Below are 27,948 nucleotides of genomic sequence, written 5' to 3'. Positions count from 1 at the left end.
AAGAGATTTGTCACATACCGATATCACTACTCAGAAACCACTAAGGAAGAGGCAGGCTATGATCTGCAGGTGCACGAGGTGTCATCCTGCTGAGTGAAGGAACCTGAAGGCAAGTGAGCAAACACCATGAACCTAGGTTCTGAAGTTGGACTCAGTTAATGTAGGTTCTAGTTCTACCACAGATGGGTAACACCTTCCATGGTAGGCCCTGCACGGCATACAGACCTTGCACAAACAGACTGTACTGAGCCTACAGGACAGAGATGGGAGGGGCCAGAGGGAATGGAGGTCCAGTGTTGCTGCTGATTCTGTCCAAGGCCACGTCCCTTCATAGCACAGGCTATACACACACAGACACACACACACAGAGACATACACACACACAGACACACAGGGGTCAGAGGGGATGGAGGTCTAGGGTTGCTGTTGATTCTGTTCAAGGCCATGTCACTTCATAGCACAGGTTATACACACACATAGACACACACACACACACAGAATGAATCTTCACTCATCTCTCCCCATGGAATTCTCCGAGCACTCATGTGAGTGGGTAGGGAGCAGGCTAGCAGTGTCTAAAAGGGTTGCACTTTGTGCCGGGTCCTCAGCCATATGCATCTGACCACTCTTCTAGAGAGGACTTTATTACAAACCTAAGGCTACTCTGGAGAGCAGAAGACATTTCCTTCTCTACAAGTCCTTGGTGGAGGACTACAATCTCAATGCATAGCCACCCCTCGCCTGCCCACTCTCTACGAGAAGCCAGAGTCAAGGTAAGACTCTGAGGTAATGCCAAGAGAGGGGAGCTGGGGAGGAATGCTGGGGTGCCCTGGCTGCAATCGGTTTCCACCCTGCTGTCCACCCACCTCTGATTGTCACTCACCTAAGCAGGAGGCCTGGGGGGCTTCTTTATCTTGGAGGTCTGTCCACTCTGTGACCCGAAACCCATTCTCTTCTTCATGGGAGTGGCCTGGCTGAACTGGAGGCTCATCTATTAACAAAGAGGTAGGACAAGGACACCTTTAACAGGGACCTGCTGTTGTGGGTAACCCCTGTTCAACACCAGAGGAGACTGAGGAGGGATGGCCAATGCACTGTGGCAGGTACCAGTGGGGCTATAAAGGAAAACAAGGTCAGACAGATTGGGGTAGGGTGAAAGGCGGCACGCTACAGAGCAAGCCAGGGCTTAGGGCCATCTCTCTGAGACCCATTGGGCACATAAGAAAGAAAGGGCCATTCAAGCAAGAACGATTGGAAGCTGATGGAAACCGAGTCCTGCACAGAGTAAGTCCTTTCAAGGTAAGAGGGTAAACAGAATCAGATTCAGCCACGGTACCTTAACCTCACAGGTAGCGTCCCACGTTCAGAGTGGGGCCCCCACCCACCTTCCATATACCTGGCTGCATGGGAGCTAGGCCTTACTTGGAGGCATGGAGACTGCATAGTCTTCCCCAATGATGAATTCGCCATAGAAACCAGTCTGTGCCGGGTCCAGAAGGGACCAGTCCTCTTCTGAGAAGCATAAAATCATGTCCTTAAATGGGGAAACTCGGTTCTGAAAGTACAGAGCAGGGCTGTGTCAGCTGGGGAGGAGCAGGGCCTTTCTGAGTATTCGCTATGACGTCGAGATACCTCGGCCAGGTGGCATGTAACACAGGCACTTATGCCTAATGACTTCAGAGGCAAGAAATCAAGACCAAGGTAGGGCAGATTGTGGAAAGAGTCTGCTTCCTTGGGTTTGGTGCCCTTCCTGGGCAATGGTGGCACACACTTTTAATCCCAGCACTCGGGAGGCAGAGGCAGGCAGAGCTATATAAGTTTGAGGCTAGCCTGGTTTATAGAGTCAGTTCCAGAACAGTCAGGACTACACAGAGAAACCCTGTCTCAAAAACCCAAAAAAGACCCAGGGTCCTCAAATGGTGGAAGGGGCTTTCTAGGTTCTACCCAGTATCATTACATTCTCACCGTGCCTACACTTCTAGGCCTCTGGGCTAGTAGAAAGAACAAATGAAATTAAGCCTCAGCTAAATTTATGGCAACTTTCAATCTTGCCTGGCCTAGAGCCTGACTTTCAGTTCTTTGCAATTTCAGATATATCCCTTTGGGAAACACAGATGTTTGAACATCCTCCCCTGGGGCCCGAGCTTCTTTAGCTTCTGAAAAGGGTATTTGTAGGTGTTGCCAAGAACTTACTAAGGCTGTTAAGGGAGGAACCATCTTTGATAAACCACCTTTTGTACTGGACCAAGGAGAGTGACCTACCTAAGCCCAGGTTGGTGGTTTCATTTACTGGGAACAGATCTCAGAAGAAACTGCTCGAGATCCTGGAGAAGGCCAGGATCCTTGGTGAGGACTCTTGTGGCCAAATCAAAAGGAGCACTCCACTCTCCCACCTGATGGATGTCGCCTGTCACTGGGCTGACCGAGTATTGGCTCTGCTTCTTTCTGAGCAGAGAGCTAGTGCTGGCTGGAGATGGACTTTTGCTCAAGGGTCTGGCTAAGTCATAAGCTGCTGATTATTTTTAATATTTTTTTTTAAAAAATATTTCTTTTTTTGTGTATGACTGTGTTGCCTGAATGTATGTATCTGTACCACGTGAGTGCCTGGTGCCCTCAAAGGTCAAAAGAAGCCATGAGCCCCTCTGGAACTGGTTACAGATGGTAACTATGGGAATATTGGGAACTATACCCAGGTCCTCTGCAAGAGCAACAACTGCTCTTAACTACTGAGCCTCATCTCCAGCCCCTTGAACTGCTAATTCCTGCTGGACACCCTTGCTTCCTGTACAGTCTCCACACTAATTTTGTTCTTGAGAGTATTTTTTGATTTTGCTGCATAAGCCAGTTAATGTCATTGTGTTTTAGATTGTTATTTTAAGCTACTAAAAAGAAAAGGTTTAATTAAATTTCTAAAAAAGGTTTATTTATGTTGTATGGGTGGTCTGCCTGCATATATGTCTGCGCCCTATATGCATGCAGTTCCTATTGAAGCTAAAAAAGGGCATCAGATCTCTTGGGACTGGTGTTAACAGACAGTTGAAGTGGCCATGTAGATAGATGTTAGTAAATGATCCCAGGTCCTCTGTAAGAGCAGCCAGTATCCCTAAACCCTGAGCCATTTCTCCAGCCTTTTGGTTTTGCTGTTGTCGAGACAAGGTCTCACTGTATAGACCAGAATTCACCTGCCTGCCTGCCTCAGTCTCCCAAGTACTTGGAGTAAAGGTGTGTGCTCCAATGCTGGGCTGCTGAGGTGCTTATGGACTCTTATTCTTGTCCCTTCTGCCCTGACACAGAGAGCTGACTGCTTAGTCTGCCATCCATCTGCAAAGCTCTCACGGTAGCCGTTCGAGGCACCTCCTCCATCTCAGAGGGACCACCAGTCAAAACCAACCTCACACCTTCTGCCTAGCCAACCAGTAGCTCTAGTCAATCCAGGCCACTCACTCACATGCTTGCTACACCCCCAAATTAACTACAATATTATCACACAGGCAGACGCTGAACGAAAAACAAAAGACACCTCAATGGATTAAGCCTATAACGAACTAAGATGAAGGTCCAGACAAACCTGGATGCTGTAGGACTGACCCGTGGCTTAATCACCATCAAGTCATACACAACACGCTAAACCCATGGTGCTTGGGGAGAAAGCGGCCACCCATGGGCCCTGAGACACAATACAAGATGGCTCACAAGAGACAGTGTGCCTGTATCCATACTGACTCAGAGACACCAACAGTGCTCACCTCAAACCCTTCTTAGATCAAAGCAATTATTTTCTGTTGGGGGCTCTCTTTGGCCAAATTCTTCCAAGTGTTTACCAGGAGCAGGAGGAGCCCTGAGATTCTCTGGAAGCCTTTGCAATGGCTGTGCTACTTCTGATGCCACCAGCTTGCTTATAGGGGACTCTTCACTACAGCCCAACGTGAAAGCAGTAGCTAAACGATGGAACTGCCTTGAAGTGTGCACAGTAACAGAGAAAGGAGGTGGGTGGACTGGTTGAGTATCTTGCTGTGTGGGAACAAAGATCCACGTGGAAAATGTTAGACAAGAAGCCACCCAGCTCCCCCAGGCCTCTCGGACTTCCCCAGACTTAGTCTGGTAGTGAATTTTTAGTTCATTACTAAATATTTTCATTGTTCAGAAAAAGCAATAATAACTATTATAGGCTGGCTTAACAGTTGTATGTTGTAGTCCTTTGACTATTACACCCTCTAAGTGCTGAACTTTTTTTTTTAAGTTTATTTAGTTTATGTATATGAGTACACTGTAGTTGTCTTCAGACACACCAGAACAGGGTATCCAATCCCATTACAGATGGTTGTGAGCCACCATGTGGTTGCTGGGATTTGGAAGGACCTCTGGACCTCAGGACCTCTGGAAGAGCAGTCAGTGCTCTTAACTGCTGAGCCATCTCTCCAGCCCAGTGCTGAACATTTTATCTCTCCCAACTATGTAAATTGGCAGAGCAAATTCCAACCACATTATGCTGGCTCAAAAAAACTGAACTACCTGCCTACACTTTTCCAAAACAAGCTACTTCTAAAAATACAGACCAGGCCTCACAGCCTCATCTCTGTCTCCTACCACTGTGGCAACGGGGCGAAAGGACATATCACAGATCTGGTCTATCAACCGCCTTCCTTTATAGAAAACAACTTCCGAGGAATGAGCCTTCCCCAAAGAGGATGAGACTGAACACAAGATGATTTTAAACATACATAGTAAAATACAGTAGTCACCTGGGAGGCCTTCTCTGACAACGTCCTGTGGAAAACGGAGAGGGGGCTGGAGAGATGGCTTAGCAGTTAAGAATACCTGCTTTTACAGGGGACCCACATGGTGACTCACAACCATGTGGTATACATTCATACATACAAAATAAACCTTTAAAAATAAAGAGGAAATGGTAGAAAAAAATTCTGAGATGTTCTAAGTCCTAGGCCAGAGAAGGGAGAGAGATTGGGTCATTTCTAACTCAGTTTCAGGATAAGCCAGCAGAGGAAAATAAACCCATCTGCCCCACGTTGTTTTCCTCTGCTGAGGGTCTCTCAAGGCCACAGTGGAGTCTGCTTTTTGAAAACAATCAGCTGAGAAGGAGCAAGACTTATTAGGAGGTAGACATGGTGCCACACACCTTCACCCTATAATCCTACTGGCACCTGGGAGCCCGAGGCAGGAAGAATGCCATGAGTGCAAGGCTAGCCTGGGCTACAGTGTTCAAATCAGTCCCAAAAGAAGGGAAAAAAAAAAAAAAAAAACAAATAAACCCCAAACCCTTTTGTTCTTGGACTGGCCTCCTTCCCCTTTGACAGTTTCTGTCCTGTCCTGTGCGGTCATCTACAACCAGTGAAGGTTCAGTGTGAACAACCTGAAATTTTCCTACTCCCAAAACCTCATGGATTCCTTGGTCTCCGGTCCTATGGATACTTTCCAGTTGCTGTCTGTCCGTGGTGGCTCTGGGAACGTGTCACAGCCCTCCACCATCAGCTCCCATTGGTATAGAGCCACCTCCTTGTTCTTTTAAAACATTAAACGGATTTAAAAATTTATGTATATGGTTGCTTTACCTGTATGTCTTATGTACTGCTTGAGCATCTGGTGCCTCAGAAGGCCAGAAGAGGGCGCTGAATACCACAGAAATGGAGTTACAAATAGCTGTGAGCTGCCACAGGGGTGCCGGGAATCAAATCCAGGTCCTCGGGAAGAGCAGCCAGTGCCTTAACTGCTGAGCCACCTCTCCAGCTCGTACATGCACACACATTGGCATGTGTGGCCATGAATACAGGAGCCTCCACACGCATAACTTCAGGCCTTATTCCCATCTAGCTTTAGAGGTTTTGCCATCTGTGGTAGATGGAGGCCGCTCTCCGGCCTGGAAGTCACCAAGTGGTGGTGGTGGTGGGGGGAGCCCAGGATCTACCTGGTTCTGCCTCCCCAGTACTGGGACTAAGTGTGTGCTACTAGCCTGGCTTTTATGTGGGTTCTGGGGATGAGTTCAGGTCCTCACGCTAGCAAGACAACTTTACCAACCCAGCAAGCCTATTTATGAAAGCACCAATTCATGTAGAGGACTCTGTGCTTATGACCTCCCCAAAGCTCCCTCCTGGAACTCTCAAAAAAAATGGAGAGAGTTGGGGGTGGGGGAAATGACCAAACATTCAGGCCACAGCACAGGAAGTGATGCTACAGAGAGAAAGGGAGGGGCCAAGCTAGCCTCAAAGTCAGTGACTGGTGGCAGGGAGCAAGCAGCAGACACAAATAAACAACTAACTCTTAAAAACAGCACAAAATAACCTTCATCTGCATATGAGATATATATGAAACAAATGAATTACGTGTGTAAACTGAGTCTTATCCCAAGTCCTCATTTTATGTATGCGAATTTTTCAATACCCACTTCAAATCGCCCTAAGCATTCTGGAGACAGGGTTGTTCCTTTTTGCCTCTTCTAAACAGTCTTCTACTGGGGCAGTCCTATACTCTGCAAAGCCCACTCTGTGTGTGTGTGTGTGTGTGTGTGTGTGTGTGTGTGTGTGTGTGTGTTTTACAGTGTAGCCCCATGCAGGGCAGTAGAAAGGGGAAAGCTAAGAGGTCTGTTGACAACCTAGGCAGTCAGATGAAGGAAGGAAATAAATAAGCGTGCTACCCGTGAGACCAGATCCCAGCTGTGCCCACTCTGAACCTCAGCCACCCCCCACCCCATCCACCTACCCCACCCCCCCACCCCATCCACCTACCCCACCCCCACCCCATCCACCTACCCCACCCCCACCCCATCCACCTACCCCACCCCCCCACCCCATCCACCTACCCCACCCCCCACCCCATCCACCTACCCCACCCCCCCACCCCATCCACCCACCCTACCCCCCCATCCCATCCACCCACCCCCCCACCCCATCCACCTACCCCACCCCCCCAAGCCCATCCACCTACCCCACCCCCCCCACCCCATCCACCTACCCCACCCCCCCCAAGAACACTGAAGCAAACTTGGACCGGGAACACAGACAGGACACACCATGGAAGCCCCATGTGACATACACCTGGTCATGTAATGGTGCAGCAACCACTATACTCTCTTCCTGAAATGCAGCTACTAATGAGAAGATGGCCTCATTAAAGCTTCCTTCCTTCCTTCCTTCCTTGAGAAGTAAGGAGCTGTGGTTTCTCCCTTCCACTGGGGGAATTCAGAAAAGGAGAGAAGTCTCCTCCAGTGGCTTTCTATGTACATCTGCAGTTTTCTAAAGTGGGTGGGGCAAGCAGCACTTTGAGCTGCAGGAAACAGCAGAAGCAATGGGCATCTTTAAGCCCATTGGTTCCCTGTTCACCTTGGTTCTTTGGGCTAAGGCTACATGCCATGGCAGAGAGCAAGCAGGCCCGAGTCCTAGAAAACTGTCCCATGGGGCAACTTAGAGATCAGCTTTTGGTAATCACTCACCGGGGGAAGCTGGCAGGTGGCCACTGGCTGGGCATCCCTGATGCTCTGCTCCTGCACAACGAACGCATCTTGTGGAACTGGAAGAAATGGAAAAGATGTCCCAAAGGGAGCCAGGCCTGGTCCCCAACACCTCCCAGACTTCCAGGGCTGGCTCTGTGTTGCAGATTGTGCAAGGAAAGAGAAGCAGAGAGGGCCAACTGGGAGCCACTCCTGTTGCTGTACATAACTAGGAAAACTCCTGGTGCTCCGCCATAACTTGAACAATGAGCACTTTGCAAACCACCACAGGGTTCTGGAAGTCTTTTCAGATAGACAATGGGGGGCTATCTCAGGGAAGGGTGGGTTTAGGATGGCCCGAACAATTTGATATTCAACCCCTGTAAATCCAGGAGCTTGTCTCAGCATCTAAATATGCCAAGAATACAGTGTTGCAGGCCTATAATCCCAGCCTTTAGAAGAGGCAGGAGAATCAGTCAGCCTTTAGGATGAGACCACCATGTCTCGAAAAATAAATACAGGGCTGGTGAGATGGCTCAATGAGAAAGTGCGTTTGCTGCTAACACAACGACTTGAGTTCAATCCCAGGGACCTAGACGGTAGAAAGATCAAGTCCTACAAGTCATCCTCTGACTATCACATTTACGACAAAGCATGTTTGCACCGGTATGTGTTCACATTACAAAAAAAAAAAAAAAAAAAGAAGCCTAAATGAAGGCTAAAACTGGCAGTTCAGTGAAGGGGAGGGCCCAAGTGGGACCACTTGTGAACTTGTCACCTGCACAGTTCCAAAAGAAGGCTGTTTAAGAAGTTAGTGTGGATGCAGTAAAAGAGAATCCTGTACCTTATTGAGAATGTGAATTAGCACAGCCATTAGGAAAAACAGCAGGTCTTCAAAAAATGAACAAAACTGTTATTACTGAACAATTCCTCTTGTGACCACAAAGGAAATAAAATCTCAAAGGGGCAAGTCACCCTCACGTTCCCTGGAGAGTCAGGCACAAGAGCTGTTAGAGGATCACAGTGTCTATCAGCAGATGGATAGATAAGAAAATACAGTCTATGAGAGAGAAGACTGGTTAAGAATAGGGAAGGACAGGGACACAGAACACCCGGGTGGGAAGGAGGGCAGTAGGGTAGAGTGGGTGAGAAATGAACACAAGGAAGAAGATGATCAATAGGGACAACATAACCTAACACTGTGACACTGTGTGTGTGTGTGTGTGTGTGTGTGCACGCGCGCATGCGCACATGAGTGCACAGTATGTATGTATATTAAAGCCATGTACCATCACATCCAGCTGCATATTGTCTCTGATTGTCTCTTAATTTTTTTCCCAGCACGTGGGAGGTAGAAGTAGGTGGGTCTCGAGTTTGAGGATACATAACAAGAGTTTCGTGGCAGTCAGGAAGACCTATCTCAAAAAGAAAAACAACATGAGAGAGACAGACAGAGATAGAGTGAGACAGACGGGGAAAATATGCAAGCAAACATATAGACACTTGAGATGCGACTCAGTCATGAAAGGTGGCATCCTATCTTTTCTGTACAACATGGAAAGCACATCCTAAGAACCAGAGCGGGCACAGGGTGACACAGCACGGGATGACAAGCACCGCTCAATCTTGTTCATATACTGAATTTACATCTGGAAGACAAGTTTAATTCTGCTCCTGTCGAATGGATCGACATTTCATTCTACCCAAAGGCTCCTTTGGCAGAAGAGCATCACAGTTAGAAGCTAGTAGATCATCCTAGTGTTAAATGTCTTCCCAATTGCTGAGTATCAGGAAATTCTGTATCAAGTACTGCCCAAGGAAGCAACCCAAGTCAGAGTGGACACAACTGGTGTTCTAACTGGTGTCACTAGGAGGGTTAGCTAGAAGACAGGCAGATGGAAGATACAGCAAGGAGTGGTCGTCTGTGTGCTAACTCAAGGAGGCTCAGAAAAACCCAAGGCTGACCAGTCAACCTCACAGCCATGAGAGAAGAAACTAACTGCTGTTAGAGAAGCAATTCAACGTGTAGAACACAGGTGGGCAGTGCCACCGCATCAACACAGCTAGTCCTTCTAGCCAGAGGGACAGAAGAGTTCTGATTTGTACAGAAGTCAGTAAACACTGGCAGGCAGGAAAATTACACACACACACATATATGCACACTTTCTTTTTTTAAAAAACAAAAGACTCTAATTGCCAACAATGGTTGGGTGGGCCTGCAACTGCAGCACTCAGGAGGCTGAGGTAGGAGACTCATGAATTTGAGGGCAGCCTGAGGAAGGGATGGGAAGAGGAAGAAAGGAGAAAAAAAGAAAAAAACAGAAGCAGGTTTTGTTTTTAGTCTGGATAAGGTGCTGGAGACGGAACTAGGGGTGTGTGCAGATGGTCCACCACAGAGCTGTACCTCCAACCACTGAACAGAGTCAACGCCAGAAGTTACAAAAAAACATCTAAAATATGAACCTTTTCCATTATAATTAAGAGTACTGTTGTGGTGGCAAGGCTTATAAGAGAGATACGGGGTCCCTGGGCCTTGAGGGGCCTTGGGGAACCAAACCTCAAGGAACCTAGAGGTGACCTTGTAACTCAAAGGAACAATGGCTCAGGCTTTGAGCCTAACCCTTCCCCCCTCTTTGCAGCTGTTGGATGGTTTAAACAGATACTCAAACCCTGCCACAGGACACTGGAGCCATCTGCAGGAGAGGCTACTGCTCTCTCCCAGGGGATTTTAGATGTTCTTATAGCTGCAGGGTAACCTAGCCAAGAAAATGTGGTTTCGAGAGAACAGAAGACAGAGCCATGCTCAGATCAGGCCACAGGTCCTTGGCTCTACAGTGACTTCCTCTGTCTCCACTGAGAATACCCTCAAAGAAAGAAGACCATATAATCTCACACCATCTGTTCACACAGGCCTTCCCTCTGGGAGGACTCAATACCAAGAGACTCTGGGTCGGTTGCTCTGCAGAAAGACCCAGAACACAGTAATCAGTAATTGTTCACAGTTCAGAGGAGACGAGAAAACAGAATGTAAAAAGGCCATCACTTCAGTCAATACCCAAGCACACTGATAGTGTATAATTCAACTCCCAAGCTCACACTACAGATTGCATACCTAAGTCTTCACTAGGTTGGCCTGGTGATCTGCTTAGAAGCCCAGTGCCCTGTACTAGAGCCCCAGGCAGGGCATCAGGGTAGCTCTGGGACTCTGCTGATATTCGTTCTTGTTCCAGGTCCTGAGGCGCAGCAGGCCCGTCGCCATCGTCAATCACCACTGGGTCTTCACAGTGCTTGAGCTGCAATCCCAGAAAGAAGCAGATCAGGGCCAGGTGGAGAGAGAGGAGTATGATAAAGCCCGGCCCATAGGCTCTGCACAGATCTGCGTAGGCCTTCTCCCTTTCTGGTCTTGCCATCCATGGACCTGATGGGTAATAATCCTCTCAACTTAGACTTCATAGAGAGTAATGTTTGCTTTCTTAGGAAATAAAGCAAACTGGGTCTGGACAGAATTTCTCATCTGGGGTCAGAAGTCTCACAGGGTCAGCAAGGGCTCCCCTCTCCCAGACACCCGGTGCTCACCCACTGCCAGGGTCTCCCTGGCTCCCGTTCCAGAGCCTCTACTGCAGCCACAGCCTGCTCTCCGCTCTCAGGCTCCTGGGCTCGCACCCAGCTCTGGATCTCCCACGGCAGGATAGCCAAGAACTGCTCCAGCACCAGTAGCTCCAGGATCTGCTCCTTCGTGTGCCTTTCGAGCCTCAGCCAGCCCCGGCACAGCTCCCAGAGGCGCTGCAGGGCCTCCCGAGGGCCTGCGGCCTCCTGGTAGCGGAAGCGGCGGAAGAGGCGTCGAGAGGACTCTGGGCTGGGAGGCTCACCCTGAGGGCTGGGGTTCTCTCCAGGAGGACTCCGCATTTTTCTGGGCTCCTCGCTTTCCTTTGGAGCCAAGACTCGTGGGCACAGGGCTGTGGGCATGATGGGATTTGATGGGGGTCAGCGGCAGAAGACGACCCTATTTCCAAACAGAAATCACTGGCTTCAATGCTCTGGTCTCCTGTGGCCACTTCTGAGGGGGTGCTAGGCAGAGCCCATGGGAGACCAGCCCTTTGAGGAATCCCTGGGAAATGTACGAAGTGTTGGTGTGGCTGGTCCTTACGCATGGGAACCGAAAGAAAGATGACCCTTCCCACAAGCCATCACTCCATGAAGAGTCCCCTAACATGTGGCAGTAAAGAAGGCAGGGCATTTGGGAGAAAAGTGGTGGCATTTCAACAGGACACTGGCATTCCCAGCACCCCAGGAGAACAAGGAGACCACAGGCATCTATGTGTAACCAAGGTTTGTGATACCTTTGATGGACAGGTCCTCCTGGAGGATATAACCCCAGCAGGCCACAATCTTGAAGCTTTGGAGCCAAAGTCACCGTCTCTGTTCTTGAGGTCTTCACAAATTGAACTGGAGAAAAAAAAAAAAAAAAACATGCAAGGGAAGTTATGCAAGACCACTTCGGAACAACGTCACTAAGCCAGGGACAGAAACTTTCACTCTGTGCTGGCAAGGACAAAAACTCCCAGGTACAGAAGGAACTCAGATCGTTAAAGTAAGACTTGTATTTAAAACCACCAATGCTAGGCCTGGGAGTACAGCTCAGTGTCAGAGTAGCAGCTAAGATTGTGCCTCTTCCCCATACAGTGCTTTATGACAAGCCTTACACGCACCTGGTTCAACACGGGCCGTAGAAGCAGCTGAGTGGTTGGTTGAGAGTACACACTACTTTTCCCACTGCCCACATCAAGTCGTTCACAAAGTCCTGTAAGTGTCTCCCACACCCTCTTCTGGCCTCCATGGGCACCGCACCCAAGGGCACAGACTCACACAAAGATATCTACACAGGTATACATGTAATTAAAAATTTAAATCTCAAAAAAAAAATTTTAAGTTCTTGTTATATAGTTAAGTGTGCAGGCGCGTGCGTAAGTGTGTGTGTGTGTGAGTAAAAGGGGTTGGTGGGAAGGGAAGGGAGTAGTTATGTAATTATATTTTAGTATCTAAAAATGTGGCTAAAAAAAGGTACTAGTCTTCCGTCTGAGCCTATCCCTTGTTTTCTCCAGATTCTCCTCAAGGCAGTGGTACACATAGTGACATTGTGGCCCTTCCTGGTCATGAGAGAGGAGGCTGTCACCGCCAGGCTTTCAGCCCGACTATCACATACACAATCCAGCAAATACACCAGGGGCACAGTATAGCACGGTCTCTCCACTTGACCCACACTTTGGCACACTCGGAGAAAAGGCAAATGGAGTCACCGAGTTGGGCTCTCGGGATTCCGGAAAAGCCCACGCAGGGCCGCTCACTGCCTGGCCCTTTCCACCCTCACCTGGAAGAGATTCCCAGCGGGGCAGCACCACTTTGCTGGAAGACAAGCGATACCAGAAAGCCACCAAGCAACCGAACAACAACCTGGAATCTCAACTTTTCTGTATTCCTCTGATTGCCGAAGTAAAGGCAGACACCCGAAGCGAGCTTCTGAAAGCAACAGGCTGTGAACCTCGACTACTCTCACGTCTTACTCCGTATTAAGAACCCAATCCGGGCCCCGCCCGCTCTCTTCTGCTTCCTCCGCCCACTGTCTCCCACCTGCTGGGCCCTGAATGGCTCAGGTCTACACTTAGGATAGGGTGCCCAGGGTCCCACCCTCAGCACCCGGTTCTGCCGAGGGACTGCTCTCAAAGAGCCCTAGGCCAGACAAGCGTGTGCCTCTTTGTCACTCTGGCACCTGGCGCGCAGGAGCCTCGGGAGCGGAAGCTTTATGAATGAACTACCGTTAGGGAGGGGAGGGCTCCCGCAGGGGCGGGGCTTGCCCAAAGCAGTTATTGAAGGCGCAGGATCCCAAGAAGGAATGAGGAGCAGGAGGAGGAGGGTGTTTTAGGCCAGGAGAACTATGGGGTTTCTGTCGCTTCCACTCTTTCAGATTTGCTGGCTCTTTCCCTCGAAGCCCGGGACAGCAGGCGAGCAGATCCTCACCTTCCAGCTCGGTCTCTCTGGTGTTTTGGCAGAGGCGGCTCCAATGCATGGGCCAGACTCGGTCCCTGGCCAGGCCAACCCTGTCTCGGGATCCTCTAGAATGCATCAGCTGGGCTTGGGAGCGAAGGGAGACGCCTGGAAGAGAATCGTATTGCTTCATCCCCGAGGGCACCTATGAGGACGCGGCTCTGAGAGCAGGGATCTGGGCCCGGACGCGGGAAGAGGAGAACAGGGAGCAGGACCCAGGCGCGGGCTGGGGATCAGAGCGCGGGAAGTGGGGAGCAGGATCCGGGTTCAGACAGCGGGGCATGGGAAGCCGGGCCACAGTATACTCACCGCTGCGCAGCGTCCCGGTTGGCGGGCCGCGTAGGCCGGGCCGCCGCGGAAAGGAAAGGCCGGAGCCCTCCGGCTCCCTCCCCTGGGACACTTCCTGCACCGCTCTAGGACCGAGGAGGTCTCCTCATCTCAGTGGTTCGCTTCCCCGCCTCCTGGCCGAGGTGTACGCGGGGGGGTGACATCCGACACCCCCGGCCCGCCTGGACCGCCCCGCCCCGCCCCGCTCCGTGCTCTCCCGGCCTGGGCGCGGGGCCCGGGCTTTAGCTTTGTGGGCCTTCCTAGCGGGCTCGGGATGCGCGCGCGCCCCGGCGGGACCCGGACGCTGGGGGCCAGTTCGCGCGGCCACCAGCCAGGGAGGCCGGCCTGGGGCTTCGCTCTTCCCTGCTCCTCTTGTGTGGGTGCAGGGAAGGGCTGGTCTGGCGGCGCTGGCGAAATGCCAGAATTGGGAGGAGGAGGGATGAGGTGTAAGGGGATCTCCCAGTGACCATTCGCATCCCGTGTGTGCTGTTGTGCCCCAATCCCTTCCAGCCACAATTCCATTTCAAAGCCAACGCTGCCAAAGCCACCCAAATCGGTACGACTGGAGAAATGCAGACCCGGCGATCCACGGTGCTCGCCGAAGCATCGGCCCGCGCCTTCGTGGCGTGGAGATGATCTACGATTTTTCTGTTTAAGGAAGACTGTAGCACTCTGGGTCCCTCTGAGCACCAGGACAGTCCTGGTGAGTACGGAGAGAGAAGGTTGCCAATCCTGAGAGTATGAGTTGGGGAGCTTGTCGCTGGCTTAGTGCATAAACACAGGACAGAGTGACTTAAGTCACGGAGAGTGAGAGGTGACCAAGAACTAGGGCATTGGAACCTATTCCTGCTGCATCTACCCTGTGTTGAGTAGAGTCCAAATCCTCCCTCTGTTCTCCCGGGCTGGACAATGGAGCCAGACTGTCTAAGGGAAGAAGCAAAGAAAACTCTACCTAGAAGTGAGATACTGATTTTTTTTTTTTTCCTTTCTGGTTCTCTTTCGAGGGTTCATGGTAGGAAGTCACCCTTAAAGAAGGTGGCTTGATAGAGACACCCCACCACCGGCAGACTTCGTGCTTCCGTTTCCTTCTAATAATTGGGACTGGGACGATCACTTCCGACTAGTAGGTATGGAGTTAAGGGGTCGAGATTTTGGGACATTAGGAGGTGAGTCAAGTGGATGAATGTTCCCCAAGTGCAGAAGAACGCTGAGCAAGCAAGGGTCACCCAAGGCTGGGACTTGAGGCTCACAGAGAGCAATAGGAGCCACCTAGACTTACAAATCCATGCCAATCCCTTTTCAAAAACACCAGCCAGGAAGCACAGCCTGGAATGACCAAAGACCCCGTTGGGGAGTCAAGCCTAGTGATTAGTCCAGTTGTGTATCCTGAAGGGCTGCTGTTTAGGCTCCTGCCTGGTGGCTGCTCAATACTTGGATTCCTCAGAGGAGTGCTTATTGGAGCCCTACGCAGGTAAAATGCAGCGCCTGGAGGTGGCTGGTACATGGGATTTTTCTCCCCCCACAAACACTTTCCCTTTAGTTCCTCCCTCCCCCCCCACCCCCCACCCCAGCTCACAACTCTCAGGATTTAGGTCCCCTCTCGCTGTTCAGAAGCCGCCAATAACTCCAAATATGCCTTCTTTCTGTGTTTCTTCTGCATAGAACCTGGAATAGGGACTAATAGACTGGAATCAGAGCACCTGTGTTAAATCACGCCCATCAAGGCGCAGTCAGGTGATCTAAGGCCTGCGTGACCGACCTCTCTGTGCTTCAGGTACCTCCCTCATACAGGAGACTGATGCTGTCTGCTTCATTGTGAGGCTATTCAGGGAATTTGTACTGAGAGTCTGCAAGACAGCTGCAGTTTGCCACTCCCATCCAGATCCTGGGTGCATCCATGCACCCCACTGGCCATCGGAAGGGCAAATAGTGAGCAGAGTTCTGGTCGGTGGAGCCACGGGGAAACTGAATCAGAACAGCAACCTCAGGACTGAGTTCTGAGCAGGGCCTGAGAGTTGTTAATACACTGTATTGAGGAGTCAGGTGTGTCAGGCATCCTGGCAAAGGTGGTCTTTGAAATGAAGGAGTTGAGGTGATGGGGCCCTGGGGCAGCCACAGAAAGGCATTTCACTCTGTAACAAGCAGGGTTCTGTCAGGAGTTGTGGGTGAAGTACCTGATGACACTTGTAAGCCCTGCTCTGTGGTCCCAATGATCCCCCCATCTCTGTTACCATCAGAGTGACAGCCTTAAAATGAGCGGGACTTTGATTTTTTTTTTTTAAAGATTTATTTATTATATGTAAGGACACTGTAGCTGTCTCCAGACATACCGGAAGATGGCATCAGATCTCATTACGGATGGTTGTGAGCCACCATGTGGTTGCTGGGACGTGAACTCAGGACCCCGGGAAGAGCAGTCAGTGCTCTCAACCACTGAGCCATCTCTCCAGCCCGGGACTTTGATTCTTGCCAAGAATAGGAAACAGACTTGAAAGTCAACTTCCTACCCCTTGGCCGTGGGGGTACTCTAGCTATGGTGTAACTGAGGGGGGCCGACTGCCTGAGTGCATGCCTGTGAGTCCCAGCACCTGGGAAGCTGAGGCAGGAAGACGGAGAGCTGGAGGCCAGCCTGGGCTGTGCTGCATGTCTAGTAGCAAGACAGCCCAGGCTAGACTCTTATCTCAAGGGGCAAAAACTAAGGAAGGTGGGGGCACCAACTAACAAAATAGGAATATTACTTTTTTCCCCTGGGGATTCTGGAAATTTTCCAGAAAATCCGATGTCCCTTTTTATTCCTTTTATGATCCTTGGCAATTATTAACTGTCAGGAGATTGGAGGCATTGCTTAGCTACAGATGGTTAAAGATTCATGGCACCTTAAGTTAGCTTAGATCTAGCCAGTTTGAACTGACCTCCCAGAAAAGATACTTTGGTCTTTAGATCCTTTTGGCCAGCTCTTCTCTGAAACAGTTAGGGAAAGGAAGAAGTTTAGCCGGGTCACTGAGGTAGAACTTGGGGTGACACAGAGGAACCTAAGAAGAAAACCCAACTATAAGCAGCTAGAAGGGAGCAGGGTGGTGTGGCCCACAGCTTTAATCCTGGCAGAGGCAGGCGCATCCGTGTGAGTTCAAGGTCTACAGAACTGGTCTACAGCACGAGTTCTAGGACAGCCAGGGCTACCCTGCATAGGAAAACAGAGAAAAGGGAAGGAAATAATACCACCAGGGACTGGCGAACAGTCAAAGGAAGCTGAGAAAAATTGGGAGCTCACTGGGAGGGGGCAAATCAAGGGAATGGAGGCAGATACAATCAAAATACTTGATATACATGTGTGAACCGACAGTGACCTTTGCAGTTAGTCTTTTCTCATACCTGCATCTTGGGCTTTAGAAACTGCTGGTTTGAGTTTTATTTCTCTTAAGCCACAGTACATGTCTGAATATCTTAGGTCCAATAGACGGAACTGGTTTTCTTGACAAGGGTTCCCAAACAATGGATGTTTGTGTGTCTGCTTCTTCCACATTTGCAGGGATCACATTTGGATGCATGTGCGAGCTGTGCTGTAGCCAGCTCAGGTCCTGAATCTTTAGGACTTGCTGGAGCTCATTGCTGGTCTATTTTGGCAGATACGGGATACTCAAAGCGTTTATGGTTCTCCTTGCTGTATACAATTGGTTCTATTCTTTTGTATGACTCCAAGAGGTTAAGTTACGTGTTCCTCTGATGTTTGTGATCCTGTGCGTCTAGCTGCTTACGTAGTATCACTGATCTTACCTGAGCTCTCATACTCATTCTCTCTCACTCCTCTTCCCTCATTCAGGTCCTCTTTCTTCCCTCCAGCCTCCTTTAGAACTCATTATCTTTTAGAGTAATACCACCCTTAACCAGCAGTTTAACTCTCCACTCCCTCAAAGGGGACTCACTTGTCTCACTAATGCTTATACATGTGTTACTGTAATAAAGTAAGTTTTTCAAATGTAAATTTTTCATTGTGCAGTTATATGTAAGCAATAAAACAAAATTAGCATTGCTTAAAAAAAGAAAAGAAAAGAAAATGGCCAGGCGTGGTGGCACATGCCTTTAATCCCAGCACTTGGGAGGCAGAGGCAGACGGATTTCTGAGTTCGAGGCCAGAGTGGTCTACAGAGTGAGTTCCAGGACAGCCAGAGCTATACAGAGAAACCCTGTCTCAAAAAACCAAAAAAAAAATGCTAGTAATATGTGGTCATCAAGTAACAGGTGCCTTAAGGACAAATAGGAAAAAAACCAAGAAGACAGAGCTTGCTTCCTCGGCCAGACTGAACAGGATTAGGCCAAACTCAATGGCAGATTGTTCCCCCACCCCAAACATATTAATTACACACATCATTAAATGCTGGGCATAGTGTTGACCCTTGTAATCCCTGTATTCTAGAGGCGGAAGTGGGGAGGACCCGTCTTTAAGGATAGCCTGGGATTTCAGCGAGACCCTGTCTAATGGAAAAAAGAGCATGTGGGGGGTGGTGGCTAAGGATGTAGCTCTGTAGGTACAGTGTTTGTCAGTATTCACCAAGCTCTAGATTAAATCCCCAGCACGGCATAAAACCAGGAGTGGTAATGTACACCTGTAATCTCCGCACTCGGGGACTGGGGGCTGGAGGATCAGGAGTTGGAGGTCATGGTCTCCTGTATAGTGAGCGAGTTTGGGGTCAGCTTGAATGACAAGATACCCGGTCTGGAAATAAAGATGCAAATTGATGAGCTGTGGAGCAATACCTGCATGCAGTTGAGTAATCACACATATACCCACCTCCCCACACCCTTCCTGGCCCCCTGGAAGCTCCAGCTGGCTTACAGACTGACTATTGTTTTGAGATAGGGTCTCACTGTGTAGCCCTGACTGGCCTGGAACCCACAGATCTGCTTGCTTCTGCCTCCTGAGCTGAGTGATTAAAAGCATGTGCCACCACACCTGGCTCTTGAGTTACTTTTAAAAGTTTTATTGTATTTATATTTATTTATGTATGTGGTGTGAGTGGGTATGCACACACACTTTAGAGGTCAGAGAACAGCTTACTGGGATCAGCTCTCTCTGTCCACCCTGGGGATTGAACTCAGGTCGCCAGGCTTGCTAGCCAGTGTCTTTGCCACAGAGCCATCTCAGCAGGTCAGTTTACTCTTTTAACCTGGGAGAGAACATGCGGTGGGCCTTTGTCCTTCTGTGTTACTATTTCATTTAACTTGATGTGTATCCCTTTGGCTATAAGTGAAGAATCTCCTTATGGATGCCTGAATAAAACTCCATTTTGTGTATACACTATATTTTCTCTATACCTTCAGCTATGGATGGCTCATGAGCTGATTCCACATCTTAACCAGAGTAAACATGGAAGATGGGAACCTCTGCTCTCTCTCAGATGCTACTGATGGCATTCTTAGCTTTTAGGTTGCTGGAAGTGAGTGGTCTGTTAATACCTCCTGAAAGATCTCATGTGATAGTCTTTGAGGATGCTAGGTCAGACACTGAGGTGGCCAGGGAGTGCCTGTTAGAGATAGCCTAGGATTGGCTCTGGATCTGTAACATTCCAACTCTGCACAGCAATCCTGGGAGTTTGAAATGAGTCTGTCTGCATTGTTGAATCTTCAAAACAGGTGTGGCTTCCTGCCCCCCCCCCCTCTTTCTAGGAACTTCTGTTTTACTCCATGGTGTGGGGGAGGTAAGAGTTTGTTGACCGCTCATTGTTGGGAGCACAAAAGCACAAGAGCCAGGTTGTTAATCCCACAGGGCTGTTTCCTCAGTGGAGGAGATAAAGCCAAATCTCTGCATTCCATCCCGAAATCTGAGAGTGACCTTTTGCTATCTGTGGAGGCTGACTGACTCACCCAAACTCCCCAGAGTGATTATCCCAGACTCTTCCTTCCCTAGACCTTAGGGGAGATGTCCCAGTACTTTATGGCCTGCTGACCTCTAAGCTATCGGTCAGAGATCACACTAGGTTCTAGGCCTTTTCCCTATAGAACCCACTCACATGGCCACAAGTACTTTGTAAAAGAGTTTCTAAGTAGTTGTGGTTCCTACTCTGCCCCACTCTCCCTTAACGGCAGGCATGAGTGCCTTCCATCAGACCGGTGGCCTGAGAGGGAAAATGAGGCAGGAATGAATGGTGGGGGCGGGGGGGGGGGGGGACGGGACAGTAGAGTGGGGGTGGAGGGGTAATGGGTGAGCAAGGCTAGAAACGGACTTGAATGACAGAATGCTTCTTCATGAAGTGTTTGCTTCTTTGCACAGCTCGTTTAACTAGAGGAACAAAGGCTATTTAAAACCTTTGGTGACTCCGGACAGTGGTGGCACACGCCTTTAGTCCCAGCACTCGGGAAGCAGAGGCTGGCAGATTTCTGAGCTCGAAGCCAGCCTGGTCTACAGAGTGTGTTCCAGGACAGCCAGGGCTACACAGAGAAACCCTGTCTCGAAAAACAAAAACAACCTTTGGTGAGTAAGTAGGTGCTTTAAGGGTGAGTGTACAGCATTGTCCTGGGCCAGTGTGCTGGGGATGCCTCATTTGCATAAGGAGGGATTCCAGGTGCTGCTGGACGAGACCTTATAAGGGGAAAGGAAGTTTAACCTGGCTACCGGCTACGTGACCTCCTCTAGTGGGGCAAAGGTGGGGACAAAGGTCTGTGTGTGCCTGTCCATGCGGGCCCGGTGCATCAGGGGTGGCAATCCTACTACTGCTGATCTATCTCTGGATGAGATTTCCAGGGTCTGGGCAGGCCTCTACCCGACTCTTGCTCCAGGCCTGCTCCCTGGGCCCCCACATGTAGTCACATTGTAAGCTTTATTGTGCAGCTGGATTGGATTGAATGTTGCCTGGAAATCTTTTTCCAAATTGTATTGTGCTTTAAGTATGCTGACAGTGAACCAACCGCCCGGCATTAGATTCCCTGAAGTCTGACCCAGGTGGACAACGTCAGTGAGCACTGGGTTTTCATTTTCGTCTCTGTCCACTTCACCTGTCTGACACCTGCAGGAACCCCCTCAGCTCATGCCGGGGAAATTCAGACAATGGATCCCCAACATAGAGATCCAAAAGGAGAACTTAGCCGGGTGGGTGCTGTGAGAAGGTCCAGGGTGGAGGGACCTTGGTTGATAGGCTAGGGTACAGCCCACTAGCAGAAGGTGTGGTGACCATTACTAGGAGCATGTCCTTGTAACCACATTAGTTTATCACTGATTGTGGGGACAGAGCCACAGTTCTATTCCACTCCTGCAGCCTGAAGGGTTCTATTTTCCTTTAGTGACCTTCACTCAGACCAAAGAAGTTAGCAGCTTCAATAAAGAGACATTTTAATATAATTTTTAAAATTATTTTATGTGTATGAGTGTTTAATCTGCATGTATTTATCATGTGCATACAGTGCCTATAGAGGCCACAAGAGGGTGTCAGACTCCCTGGGATTAGAATTACAGAATGCTAAGTCACAAAGGTGGATACTTGGAATTGACCTTGGGTCCCCTGGAAGAGCAGCCAGTGTTCTGGAACTTTCTCTGAACGAGTTATCTCTCCATTTCCCTTCCCCGTTTTGAGATAGGGTCTCAACATATAGCCCTGGCTGGCTGGGAACTCACTGTGTAGACCACGCTGGTCTCAATCTCACAGAGATCTGGCTGCCTCTGCTTCCCAAGTTCTGGGACTAAAGGTGTGCAACATCACCCCTGGCTTCCATACAGATCTTGATCAATGGGACTATTAGCAAGATACATGAAAAAAACTGGCAATGGTGGTGCACAGCTTTAACCCCAGCACTCAGGAGGCAGAGCAAGGCAGATTTTTTTAAGTTATAGGCCAGCATGGTCTACAGAGCAAGTTTCAGGACAGTCGGGTTTATACAGAAAAAAAAAACCTGTCTCAAAAAAGGGAGACGGGGTAAAGAAAAATAAAAATTTGGAAAACAAAGCTGCAAAGATGAATTTATGTGGGTTTCTTAGATTTAAGAAAAGGATTAGGCTAGTAACTTAAGGGTAAATATCTTTTTGTGTTGAGTAAGCCGTTTGCTTCCTGTCTAACAAGCTGTCCCTTGGAAGACACACACCATCTCTGGAAACCGTTTTGGCTTTATCAGCAGTTCCCCAAGTTTCCCAGAAGGCAGCAATCCAGACCTTTCCATTCTCTCACAGACTTTCATTGTTTTTGTTTGTTTGGTTTGGTTTTTGAGACAGGGTTTCTCTATGTAGCTCTGGCTGTCCTGGAACTCACTCTGTAGACCAGGCTGGCCTCGAACTCAGAGATCCACCTACCTCTGCTGGGGTTAAGGTGTACACCACCACATCTGCTACCTCCATCACTTTTTTTTTTCTGTTCTGCCTCAGGTTGAGGCAAAACTAGCCTTCTCTCCTCAGTGCCTGGCAGGGCCTCAAGTGCTCACAGTCCGCCTAATAGACCCTCAGGCATCAGGGAGTTAGGAAGCTTTAAGAAATTTACAGGGCTGGTGAGATGGCTCAGTGGGTAAGAGCACCCGACTGCTCTTCCGAAGGTCCAGAGTTCAAATCCCAGCAACCACATGGTGGCTCACAACCATCCTTAACGAGATCTGACTCCCTCTTCTAGAGTGTCTGAAGACAGCTACAGTGTACTTACATATAAGAAAGAAAGAAAGAAAGAAAGAAAGAAAGAAAGAAAGAAAGAAAGAAAGAAAGAAAGAAATTAATTTACAATGCAGGAAAGGGGTGGGGGTGGGGGTGGTGGAGGGAATCAACTCTGTCCTGTTTGCTGTTTAGAGACTTGCTTAAGAGAAGTGGAGCTAGCTAGAAGTGGGTGGTCTCTGGTTGTCCAGCTTAGTAGCTACGGTGTCAGGCAAGCAAGGAACCCTTGACGAGGAAGCCAGGTCATTTCCAGAGTGGCTGCATTAACACTGCTCAGCTGATGCTCTGAGTCTGCCCCCAGACCACAGCACACAGGGTTTTCTCTCCAGGACTTCCTAGTTTCCATACTTTCCCTCCCTTGAGCCTCTGCAGAGGAAGAAATCCAGATCATTACGGGCCTTCCTAAGGGTCCAGGAATATGAGCTGAATTCTTGAATCTGGATTTTCTGGAAGGGAACTGAAGCTTAGAGAGGCACTGTTGCTTGCTTCTGGTGCTGGGCTGAAGGTGTGGCTGTGGGGGACTGAGAGCCTAGTGTGTGAGATTGAGTTTAGGGTTAGAGTTAAGCAAATATTCATCCTGAATTCCACTGTCTGTCTGTCTCTCTCTCTCTGTGTATAAGAGAGAGAACCCATGATGGTATCACAGAAGGGAGACTGCGGAGTATTTTCAGCATTTGATGGCTGTATCCTCCCCTGCAGTTTGGGTGTTCTGTCTATCAGCCAGGTTCTCCTGTGCACCCCAGGCTGCCCTGGTGAGCCAGGCTCTTCCTGTGTACCCAAGACAGGCTTGGGACTTTAGTTGACCTGTCACTGATGGAAATGCAGACAGGATTACCCAGAGGATAATTTGCATTTCTTTTTTTTGTTTGTTTGTTTGTTTGTTTGTTTTTCGAGACAGGGTTTCTCTGTGTAGCCCTGGCTGTCCTGGCACTCACTTTGTAGACCAGGCTGGCCTCGAACTCAGAAATCCCCCTGCCTCTGCCTCCCGAGTGCTGGGATTAAAGGCGTGCGCCACCACGCCCGGCAATAATTTGCATTTCTATCACTGACTCCTCACCACTGTCTCTCCAGGAAACTGGAGAGTTACCACCTAGTTACCACCTAGACTCTGGGTCTGTTCTCCAGGAAGAACGGTGGTTTGCTACTCCAAGTCTACCTACTACCCAAAAGGCAGGGTGGGGTGTAAATCGTTCCTGGCTGAGCAATGCGGGTCCTGTGGTATTGTAGGATGGCATTTCATGTGATTTACAGAGGGGAAACTTGATTGAAAATTCTTGACCTGTATGTCCAGCTGTCCTTGGTTGGCGCTGTAAGTTTAAAATATCTGGTCTATTCAGCTTCCTTCAGTTTTCTGTAGTATTTCATGAAGTAGAGGACACCCTTGGCAGCTGCATACCTGCCCTCATGTTTAGCATTTGTTGACTGATGTATATAATATGCTAGCTCTAACCTCTCTTGAGTCTCTTACATTCCTTTTCTCTCTTGTAACCTCTGAGGGACTTATGTCCTTTCCTGTACCCCACAGCCAGTGCTTGCCCTCATTTTGTCTGCCGACCCATCCTAGACTGCCCATCCTAACAGTGTTGTGATTCAGTCTCGGTGCGGGTGCACTCAGGGTGTCCTACAGCCTAATTGTGATGGGATCCAGTGAAATTCCTGATGCTGTTCCACAGACTCCTCATGCTGATGTTTGTTTCCACGTAAGAGCACAGCCTGCTGATTTCGAGCCAGTCCACTTACTCATGTGATCATACTGTCCCTGGATCAGGCCTTCAGACCTTAGCACAACAGACTCCAGGATGGAAGTACCATTCAGGCTGTAAAACTCGGCACGTAGGCACAGCAACACTTGCCAAAATCCTGCCTGATCCATCAAAGCCCACAGTTCTGGCAACTGTGTCTCTAAATATACCAACCTTGCTTGCTTTTTGGCACCTGTAGCTCTGCTTCTGGCTATCTGCTCTTGCTAACTGAAGTATGTCAACCCAGGGTGTGCTTTTTGTGTTTAAAAGCTCTCCCTAGGAAAGACGCAGGGTTACACTGCTATCCCCAAAATCCACTGTAGTCTCCAACTAGCTTATAAAGACTTTTCGTTTGTTTAAGCCTGTGTCTAAGCAGTCATCTCTGGTGATATCCCTCAACATCTATCAGACTGAGGTGTAGAACACCCCCACATTCAACTCCTTAAATCGGGGGGGGGGGAGGGAGATAACACCTGGTTCCTAGGATAAAGCAAAATTGTAGGTATGAGTATCTCAGCAGAGAGCAAAAGACAATCTCAGCTCCTGTTTGTCATAGCCATTTTCTCCAAACCTCCAGGCACTCACGACTTCTAAATGTGTCCACCGTTTGGCTTTTCTGACGTTACTGTACCTCAGCTCGTCTTTCTGCTTTTGAACACTTGAACGCCATGGTGGAGTGACGGCTGATCATATCCCTGGGCAGCTGCTTCCATCAGACCGGCCAACCCAAAAGCCCACGGGTCTTTATCGTCGTCATCATCATCATCGCCATCATCATCATCATCGCTAACATATGTAGGAGGGCCTAGGTCATCGTGGCCTGTGGGTGACCATCCCTAGGCAGGTGGACCTGGACTATATATGAAAGCCAGGTAAGGGAGGAAGCCAGCGAGAAGCATTTCTCCATGGTTTTGCTTCAGTTCCTGCCTCCAGGCTCCTGCCTTAGTTAACTTGATGATGAACCTGTAAACTGAAACCAATCTATTTCCCTCAAGTTGCTTTTGGCCATGGTGTCTGTCTCAACAGAAAAATAGAGCAGCTGACGAAGTTGTTTGTATGTGTGTGTCTGAGACAAGGTCTTAGGAAGCCAATTAAAACCTTCTGACTCTCTTGCTTCCACCTTCCAAGGTCTGGGGTCATAGTTGTGTATGACCTTTGCCTTGTTTCAGATGGAGCGCTGAGCATGTGCACTGAGCTGACTTTCCACTCTGGCTTTATATTATCATCTCTGTTTCTTTGCAGAATGGGAACCGATACACTCACCCAGGCAGAGAGGTGGGTCAGGATCCAGCTCACTTAAGGAAGTAACTCACACCTGGACACTCACAAAGGCCTGCGATGATCAGGATTTCTTTCTCTGCAGAAGCTCAGTCAAAACTTCTCAAGGATGGAAAGTGTAGAGTCAGGAAGGCCTGGAGAGAGAACCCTGTGTGCTGTGGACTGTGGGCAGACTCAGGGCATCAGCTGAGCAGTGTTAAAGCAGCCACTCGTGGCATTAAAACTGTGTCCCCGAGCCAGAACACTATAGAGTTTTAAAGCTCACAAAGACCCGTGCCAAGCTCCATCACAGTGCGGCATCAGTCAGAGTCTTTTGTTCTTTCCTGGTTAGAAATGATCACGTTTGGGGAACAGAAGAAGAAGGAAGTTGGCGGGCTATCTGGAAAGCTCCCCTAGAGCCTGAGAACTTTGACTTAGTGTCACCTTATGATGAAAATGGAGTCTGAAAACAAAATGGCAGTACGTAGGACAAGTCTCACGTATTTGATCCCAAGTCCTCCAAGTACAGAGGAAGCTTCCGTGCTGTCTGGGCTGCAGAGGGAGGCTGCAAACAGCGAGCACGTGCCCCGGGAAGGGGGTGCAGGCTGCCTGGGGCTTGCTATGCAGCCCAGAATGATCTTGAGCTCAGCAGTTTTTCTGTTTCCATTACTTTTTTTTTTTTTTTAATTTGCTGTTTCCATTAGCAGACAATTAACACTGATAAAATACCCACCATCCAACTTCATAACTGAGTGGAAACAGGCTGTGATAGGTTCAGGACCACATTATCTAGAGGAATTTATGGGACCAAAATACTTAGCTATGATTCTCAGTCTTACATCCCCTTCTATCTAGGGGTGGGGGTGGGTGTGGGTGAAGAAAAAGAGTGAAAACAACAAGCTAACATTATAGAGGATTTACCAATAAACCTGCTTAGAAAATACGGAGTTTTACAGAAGTAAACTTTAGCCTCAAGTGGAACTCATAAGGCAAGCAGCACCCTACCCAGACTTCTTAGACACTGTAAAACATAAGGAAACCAGGGTTGTACTTCTAACACAATTAGAACTCAGATTCACCAACAATGTGTTCCCTTTTGAATTTGCTCACCATGTCTGCCCTGTCATTAAATTCTTTCCCTCTTACCAGGAAGAGTGAAAGTCGGCCGGGCAGTTCAAAAGGAATGACCCCGACTACCATCTGCCCAGAAGAACATCTCTGGCCTAACTCAAAGATCGCTGTGATCTGACTTTCTGCTTTGTAAATCTTCCCACAGACGTGCAGTATCTGTATCTGTGAAACCTGTTAAATTGCTCAACGTGTAACTGGCTTGGTAAGAACCTGCAAAGCCGTCTGCAGGTAAAAGCTTATTTAAGCTGGGCAGTGGTATTGAACACCTTCAATCCCGGCAATCAGGAGGCAGGCGGATCTCTGGGTTTCAGGCCAGCCTGGCCTACAGAACTAGTTCCAGGATAGCCAGGGCTACACAGAGAGACCCTGTCGCCATGCTGATTAACTGATTAGAGCATCCCTGATTGTCGAAATGTTGCAGGACCAGAGCCTAATTTTGCTTTATCTTGGGCTACCTTTAGCCCTTAAAATGGCTATTCCTTGCCCACCTCCGTGTCTGACCCAAGGTCATATGAATAACAGATAAAACCTTTCGGGGTGCATTAACAAAACTCTAAGTTTTCACCAAAGCCCAGAGTGTCACCAGATAGCAGCTAAAGTCTGTAGCCGCCATTTCTCTGATTCACTGTGGCTGCTCACTTACTGTTTCCACAGTGTATTGGGAAGTGCCTTGATTTATGGCTTTCTTTATTCAGCTACTATAAAAACAGCATCGGATAGAGCACCTCAGTTTTATAAATGGAATTCTTTTTTTAAATATTTTATTTATTTATTACATGTAAGTACACTGTAGCTGTCTTCAGACATACCAGAAGAGGGAGTCAGATCTCATTACAGATGGTTGTGAGCCACCATGTGGTTGCTGGGACTTGAACTCAGGACCTTAGGAAGAGCAGTCGGCGCTCTTAACCGCTGAGCCACCTCACCAGCCCTATAAATGGAATTCTTAAGAGATCACAGTGACCTTGCTCAACCATTCTGTCCGTCCAGAAAGGATGTCTGCTGAGACGGCCTGTCTCTTGAGATGGTCTGTCTTGCCTTGGGCAGACAATTTCAGGAAGGGAAGGCTGCAGACCACAAGCAGACCCCTGAGTTCTAACAACTTCCTCATTCCCAACACCCCCACCCCCACCCCCCATAATGCTCTGCGCTAACCTTTCCCCTACAGGCCCTGCGTTTCCTATGGGAGAGAGGCTGCCCCTTGCTGTGTGCGTGTACGCTAATTAACACATTTTATCTGCTGAGGTTAGACTCTGGTCTCTTTCTGTCTTCTGTCTCTTCCCCCTCCCTTAGAAATCTAAAATCAACCTGTTACCACACTGGACATGGAATTTGGGGTACCCCAAGTCTGTTCTTAGGCTATAGTCACTTACATTTGCTTCAGAATA

The 27,948-nt window shown here is 49.0% G+C and overlaps 1 protein-coding gene and 1 long non-coding RNA gene across 8 annotated transcripts in view; one reads left to right on the top strand and one right to left on the bottom strand.

Annotated features, from left to right (window-relative positions):
- Positions 1-13,527, bottom strand: part of Znf496 (zinc finger protein 496) — a 19,857-nt gene extending 6,330 nt beyond the window's left edge. For 2 of the 5 annotated variants that reach the window (XM_021175656.3, XM_021175660.3), the window contains exons 1-7: positions 13,457-13,527; positions 11,782-11,887; positions 11,018-11,444; positions 10,554-10,734; positions 7,445-7,521; positions 1,423-1,555; positions 884-991 (exon numbers count right to left, since the gene is read on the bottom strand). In XM_021175656.3, the coding sequence (XP_021031315.1) occupies positions 884-991; positions 1,423-1,555; positions 7,445-7,521; positions 10,554-10,734; positions 11,018-11,407 (889 nt within the window). In that variant the 5' untranslated portion in view covers positions 11,408-11,444; positions 11,782-11,887; positions 13,457-13,527. Of the gene's footprint in view, positions 1-883; positions 992-1,422; positions 1,556-7,444; positions 7,522-10,553; positions 10,735-11,017; positions 11,445-11,781; positions 11,888-12,150; positions 12,630-13,456 lie in introns of those variants that run through there. The other 3 variants (XM_029483610.2, XM_085829975.1, XM_021175657.3) reach the window with 3 other exon arrangements.
- LOC115032343 (uncharacterized) lies at positions 13,519-27,948 on the top strand. Of its 3 annotated transcripts, XR_003838019.2 has the most exons (7): positions 13,519-14,513; positions 14,815-14,937; positions 15,123-15,281; positions 15,473-15,584; positions 20,079-20,279; positions 24,750-25,044; positions 25,415-27,948. It is a non-coding gene; the product is annotated as an uncharacterized LOC115032343 (long non-coding RNA). The 3 variants fall into 3 exon arrangements; XR_015045057.1 differs by lacking the exon at positions 15,123-15,281; XR_003838018.2 differs by having other exon boundaries at positions 14,815-15,281.

The sequence above is a fragment of the Mus caroli genome, unplaced genomic scaffold, assembly GCF_978045245.1.
Source record: "Mus caroli unplaced genomic scaffold, Mus_caroli_1 scaffold_13, whole genome shotgun sequence".
NCBI classification, from domain to species: domain Eukaryota; kingdom Metazoa; phylum Chordata; class Mammalia; order Rodentia; family Muridae; genus Mus; species Mus caroli.
The sequence above is the reverse complement of the archived record's forward strand: the minus strand, read 5'-3'. Positions and strand labels throughout refer to the sequence as shown.